We start from the raw sequence: 18,331 nt of genomic DNA on the forward strand, positions 1-18,331 counted from the left end.
TTCCTGTAATTGCTCTGTGATATATTTAGGTCACTTAATGATGTATTGTGGCATTTATTCTGTGTCCATTTGTATAGATTGACTTTGTTCTTCTTAGCCCATTCTGTTCTACCCAATAATAGGGACATACTGTAGTTGATTTAGCTATCTCTCTATTGGCAGGCATTTAGGCTGTTACCTGGTTTTTACTATTCTGAGTAGTGCTGTGGTGGACACGCAACTTATATCTGTTCCAGTGTATTTGCACTGGTATATATTTTTAACAGATTCTTAGAATCGTGATTGCTGGGTTAAAGGATATACACATTTCAAAACAGTTTATAAAAAGAAACCCATTCAATTTTTAGAACATTTTAAAAAGTTTAATACAAGCCTCATATAAATAATTTAAGTAATAATAAGTAATGAATTTTCATTCTTAGAGGTTTTGCCATCCTTCACAGTATGAGAATATTGCAGATGATCTTTTCTCCCTAGCATACTTTATGCCTAGAAAGTAAATTATACACTTCTGGAATATTAGTGCAGAAAGAAGAGACCTCAAATCACCTTGTCTGGTATCCCTTTTTTTTTTTTTTAAAAATTGAGGTATAATTTATATTTAACATAAAATTTACCATTTTTAGTCAGTGTCTGATCCAGTGATTTTTTAGTGTATTCTCTGTGTTGTAAAACCACCAGTACTGTTTAATTTCAGAACATTTCCATAACCCCCCCCAAAAAACCCTGTATCTATTAGCAGTCAGCCCTAATTCCTCCCTCCCCACCCCCTGGCAATCACAATGTGTTCTCATTGATTTGTCTGTTTTGGACATTTCATAGAAATGGTATCATACAGTAGGAACCTTTTTTTTTTCTTTTTGCGTTTTCTTGAGCCACTCCCGTGGCATATGGAGGTTCGCAGGCTAGGGGTCCAATCGAAGCTGCAGCTACTGGCCTACCCCAGAGCCACAGCAACGCAGGATCCGAGCCGCATCTGTGACCCACACCATAATGCCAGATCCTTAGCCCAGTGAGCAAGGCCAGGGATCGAACCCACAACCTCATGGTTCCTGGTCGGATTCGTTAACCACTGCACCACGACGGGAACTCTCAGTAGGAACCCTTTTGTGGCCTGTTTCTTTTACTTAACATGTTTCAAGATTCAGCCATGTGATAGCATGAACAGTACCTCATTCTTTTTCATGGCTGAATAATATTCCGTTGTTTGGCTATACCACATTTTGTTTATTTATTTGCCAGCTGATAAATGGATAATTTGGCTTGTTTCTGCTTTTTGGCTGTTACAAATAAGGCTGCAGTGAGAACGCGTGCACTAGTTTTTATAGGAAGTGTACTTTCACTTCTCTTGAATACGTAGCTAAAAGCGAAATTGCTGGGTCATGTGGTAATTCTGTGTTTAACTTTTTTTGAAGAACTGCCAGACTTCCAAAAGCAGCTGTACAATTTTACATTCCCACCAGCAATGTATGAGGGTTCCAGTTTCTCCACATTCACACCAACACTTACTTTTTTTTCATTTTTTTAAATGACCATGTTAGTGTGAAGTGGGGTTCACTGTAGTTTGCATTTGCATTTCCCTTATGATTAATAATATTGAGCATCATTTCATGTGCTTTTGGTCATTTGTCATATCTTCTTTAGAGATATGTCTGTTCAAGCCCTTTGCTTATTTATTGTGTTGTTTGTCTTCTGTTTAGTTCTAATACTTCTTTATATGTTCTGTCTGTTAGATCCATGACACATATATGATACACAGATATTTTCTCCCATTGTATGGGTCGGTTTTTTTCACTTTCTTGATAGCATTCTTTGACACACAAATGTTTTTAATTTTGATAAAATTCTATTTATTGATTTTTTTTTTCTTTTGTTGTATGTGCTTTTGGCGTCATATCTAAGAGGCTGTTCCCAAAACCGGGTCACAGAGATTTACGGCTGTGTTTCCATCCAAGAGTTTTATGGTTTTAGCCCTCCAGTTAGATATTCAATCCATTTTGAGTTAATTTTTCCACATGGTATGAGGTAGGGGTCCAGCTTCATTCTTTTGCCAGTGGATATACAGTTATCCCAGTACCATTTGTTGACAAGACCATTCTTTTCCCATTGAATGTTCTTAGCACCCTTGTTAAAAATCAATTAAGCCACAAATGTATGGATTCAGTTTTCGACTCTCATTTCTCTGCCACTGATCGGTATGTCTATCTTTATGCCAATATCATATCCTAATTACTGTAGCTTTGTAGAAAGTTTTAAAGTCTGGAAATGTGAGTCCTCTGCATTTGGAGGACTCCAGCTTTGTTCTTTTTCAAGACTGTTTGGCTATTTGGGGTCCCTTGCATTATTCCCAGATGAATTTTAGGGCCAGCTTGTCATTTATACAAAACTGGCAGTTGGAATTTTAATAGAGATGGAATCTGTGGATTGATGGGGGGGGGTTATTGCCATCTTAATAGTATCATCTTCCAGTTCATGATGTCCTTCCATTTACTTAGATCTTCTTTAATTTCTTTCAATAAATAGTATGTTACTGTTTGCTCGCTTACAAGTTTTACCTTTCTTTGTTTAAATTTATTCCTGAGTATTTTATTCTTTTTTTTTTTTTTTTTTTGGCTTTTCAGGGCCATACTTGCGGCATATGGAGGTTACCAGGCTAGGGGTCTAATCAGAGCTGTAGCCGCCGGCCTATACCACAGCCACAGCAACACCAGATCCGAGCTGTGTCTGTGACCTACACCACAGCCCATGGCAACGCCAGATCCTTAACCCACCAAGTGAAGCCAGGGATTGAACCCACAACTTCATGGTTCCTAGTCAGATTTGCTTCTGCTGAGCCATGACAGGAACGCTCCCTGAGTATTTTATTCTTTGTGATGCTATTGTACATGGAGTTTTCCTACTTTCATTTTCAGATCGTTCATTGTATGGACACACAGTTGAATTTTGAATGTTGATCTCATGTCCTTCTGCCTCACTGAAGTCATTTTCTAGCTCTAATAATTTTTTGTGGATTCCTTGAGGTTCTCTCTGCATGAGGTTGTGTCAGCTGCAGTTAGAGGTCACTTTCCTTCTTACTGTCCAATGTGGAAGCCGTTTATTCTTTCCAGGCCTGATGCCCCAGCTGGAGCCCCTAGAATGTTGTTGAGTGGAAGTGACAAGAGCGCACGCTCTTTTCTTGTTTCTGACCTTAGGCAGAAAGTGTCGCCTTTGATGGTAGCTGTAGGTTTTCCATCAACACCTCCCCGTTATTAGCTTGATGATGTTCCCTTCTATTAATGGGTTGTTCAGTATTTTTATCATGAAAGTGTGTTGAGATTGTCAGATGCTTTTTCTGCTCCCTTGATTTTACAGACGAGGTGACAGGTCACATCCTCCATCCTTAGATGGTTGGATATGTATGTTTTTGTTACCTTTCTCTCAGGGTTTCCATTCCTGATCGTGCCCAGCTGGTGGTCCCCACTGTGCATGTGGCACTGTGGTTGAAGTGCCACTGGTGGTCAGCATCCCAGGAAAGTCACCCCCCTCTCCTGGCAGTGCCGACCTTGTGAAGGACGAGGGCCATGACCTTCCCGGTCGTTTTCTGTTGAGGTAACAAAGAGTATTGTCTGCTTTCTTTAAAGATGCTGTTGTCAGTTTTCCCCCGGCTCCTGGTGCACATTCATGAAAAGGCAGCTGCTCTCATAGCTGCCCTGATCCCATAGAGACGCTGCTTTGGGGGGCCTTCAACAGCCACACAAAGAGCTGTTGAAGCCAGCTGATGGCTCCCAGCCCTCCTCAGCCCTGGTAGCCTGTTAGACCAGGCTGCCTGCCCCAGCCTGCTGTGTCTTTGGGAATGCGTGCTCTTGGCCTCTCTGGAGCTGATACATGGTTATCTCTCCCCCCACCCCCGAAAGGGTTTTCTATGGAGCAGTTGCTTGTTAGAGAGCAGTTGCCTCTCTCTGGGGGCCTCCCATGGCCTCCCGTTAGCAGCTGCGTGTGGAATGGGCAGCCATGTTGATGGGCCCAGCTGGGCAAGGGAAGGAATCCCTAGCCTTTCAGAAGCCATAATTAATCCCAGTCAACAAAATTGATTTCCGAAGTTCCTGCTGTGGCCCAGGAGGTTAAGAACCCGGCATAATGTCTGTGAGGATGCAGGTTCGATCCCTGGTCTTGGCGTGGTGTAGGTCGCTGACGTGGCTCAGATACTGAGTTGCTGTGGTGTAGGCCAGCAGCTGCAACTCCAATTTGACCCCTAGCGTGGAAACTTCGGTATACCATGGGTGCAGCCGTAAAAAGGAAAACAATATATATTAGCTCTGTAAAACAATATATGTTAGCATAGTTCTAATATATACATTAGAACTGTGTGGGAGCCATGGGGCGGCCAGGTGGTCACATCACCAGGGTGCCCTGTGCTGTGCTCCATACAGAGACTCTGTCCCATGGTGCTCCCTGCTCGGCTGGTTTTAATAACTACTTCTAAAGTACCAGTCCTTGTCATTGTCGGGAGGCTTATTCTCTGCGGTATGTAGATATGTATATATGTATTTTTGGCCTCGCGTGTGGCGTGCGGAAACTCCTTGCACCACAGCAGTGACAATGCCAGATCTTTGCTGGGTCACCAGGGAACTCTCTTTGCAGCATTTATTTAGCCTCATAGTCCAGACTAGGAAAGTATCTGGAGCAAGTGATCCTGTTAAAACTTAAATCAGTGTGTCACTCCTGTGATCACAACTTTCCTTCTTACCCTAAACTGAAAGCCTCTGCCTGAACCATGCGCTCCTGTTTCTCCCCTTTTTTTTTGTCTTTTTAGGGCTGCACCCGCGGCATATCGAAGTTCCCAGGCTAGGGGTCAAATTGGAGCTGCAGGTTCTGGCCTACGCCACAGCCACAGCCACTCCAGATCCTTAACCCACTGAGTGAAGCCAGGGATCAAACCTGTGTCATCATGGTTACTGGTTGGGTTCTTAACCTGCTGAGCCACAATGGGAACCATGTGCTGTAATCTCTGTGGGGCTCTGTCCTCCTCTGGCGAGGCCTTCCCTGCCTGTCTTATTTAAAATACCAAAGACTCTCTCCCCCTGCTCTACTCTGGGTCTTCCTTCCCCGATTTATTTTCCTCCACAGTTTGGCTCTCCTCAAGATGGAGGCTCCGCTGAGGGCAGAGCCTGTTGTGGTCACTTCTCCCCCAGCGCCTACCCGGTTCATGGTAAGCGCTCGATAGAGCTCAATAACTGCTGAGTGAACGAATGCATCTTCTCTGTATCCTACAAAGGAGCAGTGCTAAGGCCTGGACAGCATTGCCCACAGTCCACAGACACTGAAACACTCCCTTGTCCCCGCGGCTTTGCTGCAGGCCAAGCCCAATTCTCATTTGGATGCCTCGGGCCTGCTCTGTGAAGCTCTTCAGAGGGAAAACTCTGGGTTCTTTGCCTTTGCATCCTTTCTTCCCTGGCGCCCTGGCAAGTCAGAGCTGTTCTGTGGGAGGACGTTCCTGACTATGCGTGATCATTGTCGCCTGCTTTGAGGTGGCCTGAAAAGGAAGGAGGCCTCTGACATCCTCAGTCAGGGCCTGACGTGGCAGCTGCCTTTCCCTCGCAGAGGGTAGCATCTCTCTCAAGCCTGCTGTCTTTGTCCACCTTTTTACCACATACCAATTTAAATCTTTCTTCACTGTGACCCCTCAGCAGTATCTTTTCCTTTCCTTCCTTTGGTCTATTCAGGAACTTAATTTTCTACTCCTAAGCTCCCTCCTAAGTCATGTAAACAGAAGAATTAAAAACTGAGATCAACTTGTCCCACAGAGGTGAAACTGTCCACCCTTTTTTGTTTTGTTTTGTTTTTTGCTTTTTTCTGCTTTACTCGCAGCTCATCGGAGTGGAGTTGTCCCCTTTCAGGATGAAGAGGGACCGGCAGTCCTAAAAGGAAACATCTCAGCTTTTCTTTCGACCACCAGCTTTGTCTTCTTTTTCCCTTCCAGGTCGTGTCCACGCTGCTCATCAACATAATCCCGGAGGACCAGATCCCACTGAACTTATCGGGAAAGGCAAAGATTGGTGGCAAAGCCTGGGTGAAGGAGGCTCCTCGGCCCGTTCCCGGCTTTAACCCCAACTTGATGTGCGAGTCCCAGGTGTGGCTGCCTGCCCCAGCTGCATAGGCTACAGACTTCTAGTCCTGCGTTTAAGCAAATTGATTTAAAACCATGGCAGGGACATGGAGGCACATGTGCAGGAAGGGGAGTCCTGCCTCAAGGGAGGGAGTTGGACCCAAGCTGTGCTGACTTGGGTCAACCACTAGCATTTGGCTCTCAGTATAAAACTCATAACCAGGAGTTCCTGTTGTGGCTCAGTGATAACTCACCCGACTAGTATCCATGAGGATGCGGGTTCAATCCCTGGGCTCACTTAGTGGGTTAAGGATCTGGCATTGCTATGAGCTATGGTGTAGGTCACAGACATGGCTCGGATCTGGTGTTGCTGTGGCTGTGGCTGGCAGCTGCAGCTCTGGTTTGACCCCCTAGCCTGGGAACCTCCATATGTCACAGGCACGGCCCTAAAATAAATAACTTATAACCAGTTTTTGAGAAGGCTTCTCTAGCAGAAGCCTCTGACCTCAACTCTGCCAAGCTTGACAGTGCAGACTCTGTGTTTTTCCCTGAGACCCCAGAGTGGCTGGATACCCTACCATGAGGTTTGACACCTCCCAGCTCCAGGCCTCGGAGACAGCCCCAAGGCAGAGAGGGGGACTGTGGCCCCCACGCTAAAGATTGCCAAGGCCTGCGTGTGCCTTGTGGGGGCATATCCCCCAGGCCTCAGCTCACAAGTGCTTTGTCCTAGGGTCTAACACGCATTCCATTCAGGACCAAAGCTGCCTGCTTTCTTTCCCCTCATAGATCATGTTCTTAACGTGTGCGGCATCATGCACTGGAAAGCCTTCCTGTAATTAGCTTCTGACCTTGAACCCAACTTTATGGAAGTACACATTCAGGCCCTGAAGGATATTAGGTTATGTTTTCTTACTCCCGGGGTACCAGGGAGGGAGTACCTAGGCCAAGGTCATGGTTAGGAAGTTCGGGTTCTAGGTGTTCTCCTTTCCATTCACAAGGTGTTTCTCAAGGATATTTGACCCCAAGTCACTACAGACGGGTGGAGGGAGCAGAGGGATATAATTCACTGAAATGTAGGGAGGGGTGTGTGTATGTGATGTAGTCCCTGAAAAAAAATTTTTTTAGTGCTCGCCTCCTTTATTTAAAAAAAAAAAAATGATTCCATTTATACCCCACCTCTTGTTATCAAGGCCTTGAGGCAGGTTACAATAAGGTTAAGACACGGGGTGGGTGTGGCAGGACTCACCCAGAAGGCATCATCTCCATGCAGCGTTGGTGGCTGTCCCTCTGCAGGTGGTCATCAGGGATGGGGAGCTGCTGTGCGGGGTGCTGGACAAGGCGCATTACGGGAGCTCTGCCTACGGCCTGGTCCACTGCTGCTACGAGATCTACGGCGGGGAGACCAGCGGCAAGGTTCTCACCTGCCTGGCCCGCCTCTTCACCGCCTACCTGCAGCTCTATAGAGGCTTCACCTTGGGTGAGTGCCGGGCAGGTGGCCCTAGGGCTCCTTCACTGGCCGGTGCACCTGCCAACGTGTTTCCCTGGGGATGGCCAGGTTCCTTCTACAAGGGCGTCCTCACTTGGCCACCAGTGATGTGTCCTAGCCTTGCTGCTTCTCAGTGTTTCTTCATGTAGCGTAGAGTCTGTCTCTCTGTCACACACCAGTTTCCGTTCAGTCTTTTCTCACCCCCCACCGTTTATGGTTTTAGTCCTTGAGACTGGTGTTTTCCCATTTACCTCCATTCTCTCCAGCAAGTGCCCCTCCAGAACCCTCTGAGCACTTGCCAGAGAGAATGGAGGTCCAACAGCAGGGGCATTGGCTCTGTTGGAAACACCACATTGGGGCAGAACTGCCAGGTGATGCTAAGATGGAAAGAGGAATCTTCCGCTGGTTTCCTCCCTGGAAACCCATTGATTTACGAACTTGGCTTTGAGAAGGAAAACAGGTGTGGAGTTCTCTGATGGCTCAGAGGAGAAGGATCCGGGGTTGTCACTGCTGTGGCCCAGGTTCGATATCCGGCCCGGGAACTTTTGCATGTGGCAGGGGAGGCCAAAACAACCAAAAGCAAAAAGAAAAGAAGTGTGCCATTACTTTCTGTGCCTTGAGCTCCTTCAGGGCAGTGCATCTCCAGGTACACAGAACAGAGTCAGGCCCTTCTACAGTTTCCTGAGAGGAGTGAGGGTCGGACTGCGTACTGAGCATGTGCCGCAGTGAGCGTGGGAATCATCCAGCCGACAAGACCACTGATGTTGGGAGGGAGACGATGCCTGGACTGGCTCTCGAGCAGACCCAGGCCAGTGGCCTGCCATAGCCAGAGTTTGCTGGTTGGCCTACAGTGGAGCCTGCGTAATTATATAATATATATTAATTATGGAAAAGTCCAGACAAATACATGAGAATAATTTAACATCACCCAGCATTCAATTGCCAGAGATAACCACCAATATTGCTTTAATGTGTGTCTTTCTAGACTTTCCAAGTACAAACACATTCAGAAGAAATAAGATCCTATGCCACGTAATGTTTTGGGATCTGCTTTTCCTCCCCACTCCCCAACCTCATTTCCAAATGTATTTGATAAATGTCCTTTTGGGCAAGCTGATATAAACCAACCTCTTCAGGTCTCTGGCTACAGTTCTCGTTGTAGAGGTGTGCTATAATTTAGGTACCCAGTTCCTGCTGTCAGACTAAGCTCTTTCCTGGTTTTCACTGTATTGCTGGGATGAGCACCCTACAACAAATACCTTTAAAAACAAAAGGTAGAGGGAGTTCCATTGTGACTCAGCAGTAACAAACCTGACTAGTATCCATGAGGACACATGTTTGATCCCTGGCCTCGCTCAGTGGATTAAGGATCCGGCCCCGGCCTTGCCGTGAGCTGTGGTGTAGCTCATAGACATGGATCAGATCTGGCATTGCTGTGGCTGTGGTGTAGGCCAGCAGCTGCAGCTCTGATTTGACCCCTAGCCTGGGAACCTCCATATGCCACGGGTGCGTCCCTAAAAAAGGCACATAAATAAATAAATAAATAAATAAATTTTTTTAAAGTAGAGAAAGATCCCACACCCAGACCACGGCGAGGACCAGACCTAACCAACCAGGCTCACAGCTCAGCTTAGCAGATGGTACGAGGAGAAATTGGTCCCCTGGGTACAGAGGCCGTCTGATGCCATGAGACTGAGGGAGCGGGGCCAGGCTGGGCGTTGAGCTCTGAGAGGAGGCAGGACTAGTGGTGGTGCCGTCCAGCCCTCAGGGCCCTCAGGGCCAAGGTTGCTGAAGGGACCGAGGTTGCTGAAGGGATGGTAGGGCGACCTGGACTGGAAGGACCCACTCTCATGGTTGTGGCTTCCCCACAGAGGGAAGGTTTCTTCCCCTTGCCACTCACACGGGTTCTTTAGTGGCCCTCCAGCTTTGGGGCCCTGCGTCCGGAGGTCCCAGCATCTTCTCCCTGCTCTTGAGAGCAGTGCAGCCTTTGTGGCCTTTCCTGCTCAGATTTTGGCTGAGGGACCTTGGAGTCCAGTAGCTCTCAGATATAAACAGAAAATAGTTGGTGAAAGATGTCCTACCCCAAGTGAGGCACTCCTCAGTCCTTTGAAGCTGGGAGGACAGGCTTGGCTGGAAGTGACCCCTTTGAAGCCAGGAGGACAGGCTTAGCTGAAGTGACCCAGGCTTTCCTCCTCCCGGAGCAGTGGAGGGGGCTCTGTGGTGGTGGTCTCTGTCCCCCAGGCTTGAGGGGGACTCTGCAGTGGGGTGGTCTCTGTCCCCCAGGCTTGAGGGGGACTCTGCGGTGGTGGTCTCTGTCCCCCAGGCTTGAGTATATCTGTGTATCTGCACATGCGTTCCATCAGCTCTAGAGGGCGGTCACTGCCACGTGTGACCTCTAGGGGTCAAAACCAAGGTGTCCTCTCCCTCCCTCTCTTCTTTTCTCAAACTCAAACCTCTTCATCTCTGGCCTCCTCATCCAGCATGTATTGATTCAGTGGCGGGAGTGGAGCTGGTGGCTAAGAGCACAGCTGGGGTCTTGAGCCTGGGTTTACTGTCTACCTCTGTAACCTTAGCCTCAAGTTTAAGCCTTAGTTTTGTCCTTCGTAAAGCACTAAACAGTTGGGAGTTCTCTTGTGGCACAGTGGATGAAGAATCCGGCATTGCCACTGTAGTGGCACAGGTTCGACCCCTGGCCAGGAAACTTTTGTATGCTGTGGGCCTGCCCCCCTCCCCAAAAAGGTAATAAGCATGTAAGAGGTGGTGGCAGTCTCTTAATGATGGTGTGACCGTCACTGTCATTATTCAGGGGCTTCCTGCATGTGTGGCTCCATGCTCCATGTCCTGACCTCACCACGTTTACAGCCTGGTGAGTAGTCAGGCCCGGTCCCATCCAGGCTTGTCTGTTTCACTTTACAGGCGTGGAGGACATTTTGGTCAAGCCGAGGGCTGATGTCAGGAGACACAGGATCATTGAAGAGTCCACCCGCTGTGGGCCCCGGGTGAGGAGGGCCTGGGAGTCTGCCACCTGCGTGGGGGGAGGGTTCCCACGGGGGGAGCCCCTGCCCCCCTCCCTTGGCTGTAGCCAGCCCCCCAACGTGTTCCTTTTCTCGTTTTAGGCCGTCAGGGCCGCATTAAACTTGCCAGAAGCAGCATCGTGTGATGAAGTCCGAGGGAAATGGCAGGATGCCCATCTGAGCAAAGACCAGAGGGATTTTAACATGATTGATCTGAAGTTCAAGGAGGAAGTGAACCATCACAGCAATGAAATTAACAAGGTTAGCCCAGCAGCATGTGCACTTACCACCACCACTTTGGATGCTGGTTTTTACAAAAATTACATTTTGATTCTCACCCTGGGCCCTTTGGAGCAGTGTGGCCGTTTAATAGCTGACTAGATGAGATTAGAGGTGGGGTGAGTGGAATTGCTTGTTTTGAAAAGCCCTGGGCTTTGTTCCCTCACCCAGTTATGGTCTGGAAAGGCCTTTGATGAATGCTGAGAGAGATGGTGTTGCATTGTTTTTCACTTTAAATGCTTGTATTTTGGGGTGACTGCATCACAGGGGACTGTGGGGGACAGTGGCAGCGGCAGCATGAAGGATCAGAAACACCAGCGCTGCTTGTGTAGGGAGGTGGGGTGAAGGCCCAGGTTGGGATCCTGGCCCTGCCACACACTTGCTGTGTAATTTCGGGCCTTTTGTGAAGTGAACAGGCCTCCTGGAGGTGGGGTTGGGAAGAGCACCTGCCTCCTGAGGGCGGCGCTGAGGGGATTCAGGAGCTCAAATGCACAGTACTCTAGGCGAGGGGTGAGCACTCTGCAAGGCCTCCAAAGCCCCTTCCCGCAGCCGAGAAAGGAGGGGTAAGTATCCGCACAGGGCAGCGCACCTGGCCTGCACCCTGCTTTCTGGGCCTTGAGGCCCCCCTGAGGAGGAGGAGAGGAAGTGAGGTCGGCACGCAGCAGAATCAGTGTTTGTTTGTGCAACTCCCTGGCTGGCTGTCAGTGTCCCTTCGGCTGCTAAGAACACAGACCCCATTGGTAGAGTTCCATGCTTAGAGGAGCATTCCCAGCACCCCATGAACCAGGAGGCTCAGTTCCAGGACTGCTGGGGTGCTGCAGGTGGGGCGTTGTCTCAGAAGCATTTCAGGATTGCTTCTTCCTCCATCTCTTCCCACCCATCGACCTCTCCTGCATGGGACTGGGTCTCCGCAAGCCTAGGCAGAGGCTCGGACAGCCTCAGAGCTACCCCACCACCATCTCCTCCATCCACCTGGGGCTTTGCCCACTTCCACTGGCCCTGGAGCAGAAGCAAGGCTCCAGCTTGGTGCTTGGGCAGCGTGTTGGGAATCGTGAGTGTGGCACAGACTCATCATCACAGGCCCAGGCCAGGCTCTGCTAGGCCAGTTCCCGATGGCATTGCCTTAGGTTTTATTTCTAACCAGCTGCTTTTCAGAATCACAAACTGGATGTACTGGCCCCTCTCCAACTCGTTCCCGGCTCCCTAGCAGAGGCGCCAAGAGAGCGCGGTGCCCAGGACCATCTGTTAGACATCACTCTAGGGTTTCTCGCAAAAGGGTTGATTCCGGATGAGACTTCTTACCCGGAATGGGATCCGGCTGGCACTCCTCTCCAGATAAAGAGTCTGAGTCGGCTTGTGCCGCCTGGACTTAGCCTCTCAACCTGGGATTCCCAAGGGAGTGAGTCACTGACCGACATGTATGTTCAATCCACAGGCGTGCATGCCTTTGGGCCTGCACAGACAGTTCCCAGAGAACAACTTGCAGATGATGGTCCAGTCGGGAGCCAAGGGTTCAACTGTGAACACCATGCAGGTGCGCCCAGGCGGGCTGGCTGGTCTGCAGAAGGGTGGGCGGGCTCTGCAGGAGACCCTCTTCAGATTTGTTTCTGTTTTTAAAAGGAACCACATTCCATACAAAGTGGGGCAAGTCCTGAAAAACACAACGGTATATAGAAATCAGTACAGGAGCTTAACCACGGTTAATGTGCCAGTGTTACAGACAGTGTGGATGTAAACATCCAGCTATTAATGTTTGTCACACAGATATATATTGTAACTTTACATACTGTATTATCATACATATTCATATTATATGTAGACATTGCGTGTGTGTATATATATATATGTATACTATATATATATATATATATATATAGTCTTAGCTGAGATCCTGAAATTTTGCATGATGTGCTTTTTCCATTTAGTCTAACATTATAGGCATTGTCCTAGAGATTTCTTAACCTTTAATTTTTGGCTCATTATCTCCTCAGATTAGTGCAGTGCTGTCGAAGCAGGTCACAAATTTTAACAACTTTTTTTTAATCTTGACCTTGAAAAGGTCTTAAGCACCATTTCATTGTTTACTGAATAGAGAGGAGCAATAGCAGTGGGCTTAAAAGGACTGGAGGGGAGTTCCTGTTGTGGTTCAGTGGGTTATGAATGCAGCTAGTACCCTTGAGGACGTGGGTTTGATCCCGGGCCCCACTCAGTGGGTTAAGGACCCGGTGTTGCTGTGAGCTGTGGTGTAGGCTTGGATCTGGCATTGCTGTGGCTGTGGCGTAGGCCGGCAGCTGTAGCTCCGAGTTGACCCCTAGCCTGGGAACTTCCATATACTGGGGGTGAGGCCCTAAAAAGAAGAAATAAAAAAAAAATGCTGGAGGCCATCAGGAAGCCCTTTTGATTAAGTAAAATCCAGACATGCAGCTCTCCCCACCCCACACCCCAGGGTATTAGTCGGCAGTTATATTCTCTTTTGGCCTTAGAATGTTATTTTTTGTTTCGGGTTTTTTTTGGCTGCCCCTCTGTCAAAGTTCCCAGGCCAGGGATTGAACCCTCGCCACAGCAGTAACCAGAGCCACAGCAGTGACAATGCTGGATCCTTAACCCACTGAGCCACCAGGGAACTCCTGGCCTTGGAATGTTGAGGATCACAATCAACTATATTTCCTGTTAGTCTCAGTGTCCCCACTGGGACTCGGTGGTCCCTTCTGGGTGTGACACATAATGCTTCTGAAATGTTTTTTTACAAATACCACTGATCTTCAACTGACCCCAAATGTGAAAGATCCAATCAGTCAACTAGTGGAAGACAGTTATTTTCTGGAAGCCTAAGCTCTCCTGATTCCTTTAGAAATCTGGGATGGCCTTCAGGAACTCAGCATCTGTGCTTTTTCTCTGGAAGAGCAGGCCCCTGTGCCCCAGGGGACAGCCTGCTGTTTAATGCCCGTGTGGATCCTCAGTTCCCTGTGGGCTTCTTGTCTCGCAGATCTCGTGCCTGCTGGGTCAGATCGAACTGGAAGGCCGGAGACCCCCACTGATGGCATCCGGCAAGTCACTGCCCTGCTTCGAGCCTTATGAGTTCACCCCCAGGGCTGGCGGCTTCGTCACTGGCAGATTCCTTACAGGCATCAGGCCTCCTGTACGTATTCTGGTTTGTTCTGGCTTTTCTCGTTTCCAGCCTCGATAGTAGGGGGCCTATGACCTTCACCAACACCTATAAGCAAGGACAGTGAGGGAGTAAGTGCCAGGCCATCCCTGCTTACCCACCAGACCCCAGGGCCCGTGAGGACCCTAAAGACATGACCATGTCCCGTTCCCTTGTAATGCTGAGCCCTGCATGGTACCTGGCATGTCGCGGGCTGAGGAAGCGATGCTGGTTAATGGAAAGATGAATGAGCTCCATCCCAGCTCCCCCTTCCCGCGGGGTGTCCTCTCTCAGCCGGTGCTTACCTGCATCTGAAGGCAGCTGCGGGAGGGGAGGCCCCTCACCAGGTGCTCTCCGTTGCCAGAAGGAGCTCCGCAGAGATTTATTTCACAGGGCCCTCCTAGGAGGACCGCCCATGGCTCCTCCTTGACGCTGGGAAGAGTAACCGGCTGCAGCTGTAGCAAATGCCTGGTTCTTCCTCATCAGCAACAGAACTCTCCCCTAGAGAAAGGTTTTCTCCTCACCCGTGTCGGAAATGGCTTTTTGAGTGTCAGTACCTTCTGTTGCCTGGTCTAGTGCGTCTCTGCAAGGACACCTGTTGTGATCAGACAACTAAGTCCGGGTTGTGAATAGGACCGACTCTTTGTGTCAAGGCCCTGGCTGCACCCAGGGCTCCCCCTCATCCCACACAGACACCGCAGGCGTCGTCTGTGGCCTCTGGCAGAGGATGGTGGAGAACTGACGTAGACCGGAGGTTTGTTAACTCTGGTTATGACCCCTTAGTGAATCCTGAAATCATCGTAATAAATAGCGATGGGCCTTTATGTAATGAAGGAGAATAGGGTGGTAAAGCAGCAGAGTGAGGGATGGGGTCCTTTCATAAAGTTTTCATTGAGGTCTTTGCATGTGTGTGCATGTGTGCACACGAGTGTATTTCACATTGTAGAAGAGTTTGGAAGATATTCCATTCCTCTGTTAACACTGTTGGGAGCAGAATTCAGTCATGTAGCCTGGACTGAACAGTGACAGGGTGCCCATGCCGTTTCTGTCTACAGAGTGGGGTGTGGCATGGAGAACAGACTGCACGTGTGTGGGCAGAGCCCCCAGCTCCTGGGACGGGAGCTGGCACTGCTCCTACGCTTGTCCCTTTGCTTTCGGGCAGGATGAGACAGGTCACTCCAGGGGAGGCCGGAAGTCCTGGGGGCCATGGGAGCCGGCAAAGCAAGGGCCCTAGGAGATCAGGCCAGGCTGCTGGGGGCGTCGGCCCGAGCTGCCCTTCAGGAAGCATGCTGTCCTCACTGCCACCCCTGGGACCTGGTCCCACTTCTCCCACAGGAGTTCTTCTTCCACTGCATGGCCGGGCGAGAGGGGCTGGTGGACACTGCGGTGAAGACCAGCCGCTCGGGCTATCTCCAAAGGTAAAGGGCACCTGCTCCACCGCCTTTGGGTCCATCCATTCACCTCTGTCATCTTTCACGTTTTCACTGACAATTCACTTAAGAGCCTTTTGGATGAAAAAAACTTTTAAGGAATTCCCTCTGTGATGCAGTGGGTTAAGAATCCAACTGCAGCTATTTGGGTTACTGTGGAGGCAACGGGTTCGATCCCTGGCCCAGCACAGTGGGTTAAGGATCTAGTGTTTCTAAAGCTGTGGTTTGGATTTGATCCCTGGGCTGGGTACACATGCTATGGGTACAGAAAAAAAAAAAAAAAACTAAAAGAATGTCCATGGGTGGCCCGAGACAGAAAATAGCAAGTATTCTTCCCCTTCTAAAGGGCTGGTAGTAGAGTTCCTGCTGTGGCACAGTGGAAATGAACCCAACTGGTACCATGAGGATATGGGTTCAATCCCTGACCTCGCTCAGGGGCTAAGGATCCGGCGTTGCGGCGAGCTGTGGTATAGGTAGCAGATGCGGCTCGGATCTGGCCTTGCTGGGGCTGTGGTGTAGGCCGGCAGCTGCAACTCCACTTCAGTCCCTAGCCTGAGAACCTCCATATGCTGTGGATGCAGCCCTAAAAAGCAAAAAATTAAGGCTTGGTAGCGTGTGAGCTCAGAGGTTCATACTCAGGGCCTCTGTAACTGCAGATGTGCCATCCCCTGGGGGAAAGATCCTGAGCTGGCACTCTGCCCTGGGAAGGTTCAGCAGCACAGCTGGTGGCGGGGGTACTCCATGCCTCCATGCACTGGACGAGCTCCCTTTCTGAGGGGCCTGGATTCTAGGGCCAGATCCTCCCAAGGGCAGAGGTGACATTACGCCTCTAAACTCTTTTTTTTTTTTTTTTGGTCTTGTTGCCTTTTCTAGGGCTGCTCCTGCGGCATATGGAGGTTCCCAGGCTAGGGGTCTCATCAGAGCTGTAGCCGCCGGCCTACGGCACAGCCACAGCCACAACAATGTGAGATCCGAGTCACGTCTGGGACCTACACCACAGCTCACAGCAACGCCGGATACTTAACCCACTGAGCGAGTCCAGGGATCGAACCCGCAACCTAATGGTTCCTAATCAGATTCGTTAACCACTGAGCCAGGACAGGAACTCCACGCCTCTAAACTCTTAAATCATTTACAAATACCTGTGGAGCGTAGAAAAAGCTAGGAAACAAATGATCAAATAAGCGTGGGTGTGGCGGGAGTCCATGTGGGGTGGGAGTCCTCAAAGGCCATTCATTTGAAGGCAGAGCAGGAGGGAGGCGGGTACCAGGGATGCTGGCTGGAATGGAAGAACAGTGGCCATTTCGGGCAAAGGGCACAGATTTCTGCAGGCTCCGACTGCGGGTGGAGGTTCATGGGGGAGAGGGTGAGTACAGTTGAGACTAGAGGGGCTGGAGGAGGCCAGCGCAATCACCCATGCCACCTCCTGATGGTGGCGATGGAAGGGAAGAAGCTGACGTGGCAAGCACCCAGGGCAGGACATGTCGGACCCAGCTGGCTTTTTAGGCCCCGTGGCACTGCAGTGGCACGGGGTCCAGAAAACCAGATGCTGCATGGGGGGAGAGGAGGGGAGGCATGGCTGGCGTGAGGGGGCAGTGGCAGGATATGCAGGTGGATACGTTCCAGGGTGGGGGGCCTGAGGCTAGGGAGAGGCCTGGAGATGCAGCCTATGGGGCTGGTGCTGATGCTGAGAGTTGCAGTCCCAGGGGTGACCAGTGCCTCAGCATCTTTAGCAAAGGGGACCTGAGTGCCCAACACCAGCCTTGCCTGACCCAGGCTGTGTACATGCAAGACAGTGTGATTAACGCTGAGCTCTGTCCTTGGAGCTCAGGGGAACAGTAGCTCCCAGGAACCTTCCTCTTAAGGTGGTAGGAGGAGAAGCCAAGGCAAGGTGCCAGAGAAGTAGGCTGAGGCCAGCCCTGGGGCCACAGAGGGAGAGGCTGAGGGAGGCAGCTGACCGCTGGGAGCGCCGAGGAGGAAAGGCTCCGGCAGGGGTATCACATCAGCATTTAGTTCCTAGTGTCCCCTTTGTCCTGACAAGCTCTGGGTTGATGGCATTGGATGGGGAGGCTGCCCCGCTGCTTTGCCTGCCTTGTGGACCTAAGGACACGGGTCCCCGGGGAGCTCTGCCATCCCAGAGAGGAAAAGGGCCAGCAGTTGCCCCGCAGCAGGGGCCGGAGATAGGAGCCAAGGCAGAGCAGAGGCAGCCAACCCCTCAGGCTGTGGCCTCTGGCGGGAGCAATGCCATAGGTCAGAGCCAGGGGCACGGGGGCCATCCTGCCCCAGAGGCTTGCTCAGCTACAGTACAGTCCCCTTTCTGCCTTCCACCGCCCCGCCAGAGGCCGCCCCGTGAGGGGACGAGCCCAGTGGGCACTGAGCCGCTAGTGTCTGTACAGGTGCATCATCAAGCACCTGGAGGGGCTGGTCGTCCAGTATGACCTGACGGTACGGGACAGCGACGGCAGTGTGGTGCAGTTCCTGTACGGGGAGGACGGCCTGGACATCCCCAAGACACAGTTCCTGCAGCCCAAGCAGTTCCCCTTCCTCGCCAGCAACTACGAGGTAGGACTGCCAACCCCCCGCGCCAGCGGGTGGTGGCCCGGGGCCGTGCGGTGGGCCTCCCACCCTGAGCTTTGCCACCCACTCAGAGTGGCTGCTAAAATGTAGAGTGCGAAGAGCTTACAAGCGCCAGGCGGTGCCTTAACACCTGACATCTTCAGAGCCCCTCTGTTCTCTGTGAGGCTCTCACTCTTCTAGAGCAACAGCCCCAAGTGGTTGTTGCTGCTGCCTGCTTCCCCCTCCCTGCAGCCTGGGGACTCAGGTGCTTCTTTCCCCATTTTATAGTTGAGGCGACTGAGGAAGAGCTTAAGTCACTGGCTGGGGGGGTGCCAG

General features: G+C 50.6%; 1 protein-coding gene across 1 annotated transcript in view; it reads left to right on the forward strand.

Moving 5' to 3' along the window:
* POLR1A (RNA polymerase I subunit A) overlaps positions 1-18,331 on the forward strand; it is a 79,626-nt gene that overhangs the window by 43,684 nt on the left and 17,611 nt on the right. The window contains exons 15-22 of the mRNA XM_047781608.1: positions 5,960-6,109; positions 7,379-7,562; positions 10,488-10,570; positions 10,688-10,846; positions 12,300-12,398; positions 13,851-14,003; positions 15,345-15,427; positions 17,836-18,001. Coding sequence (XP_047637564.1) covers positions 5,960-6,109; positions 7,379-7,562; positions 10,488-10,570; positions 10,688-10,846; positions 12,300-12,398; positions 13,851-14,003; positions 15,345-15,427; positions 17,836-18,001 — 1,077 coding nt within the window. The remainder of the gene's footprint in view (positions 1-5,959; positions 6,110-7,378; positions 7,563-10,487; positions 10,571-10,687; positions 10,847-12,299; positions 12,399-13,850; positions 14,004-15,344; positions 15,428-17,835; positions 18,002-18,331) is intronic.

This window comes from Phacochoerus africanus, chromosome 5 (assembly GCF_016906955.1).
Source record: "Phacochoerus africanus isolate WHEZ1 chromosome 5, ROS_Pafr_v1, whole genome shotgun sequence".
NCBI lineage: Eukaryota > Metazoa > Chordata > Mammalia > Artiodactyla > Suidae > Phacochoerus > Phacochoerus africanus.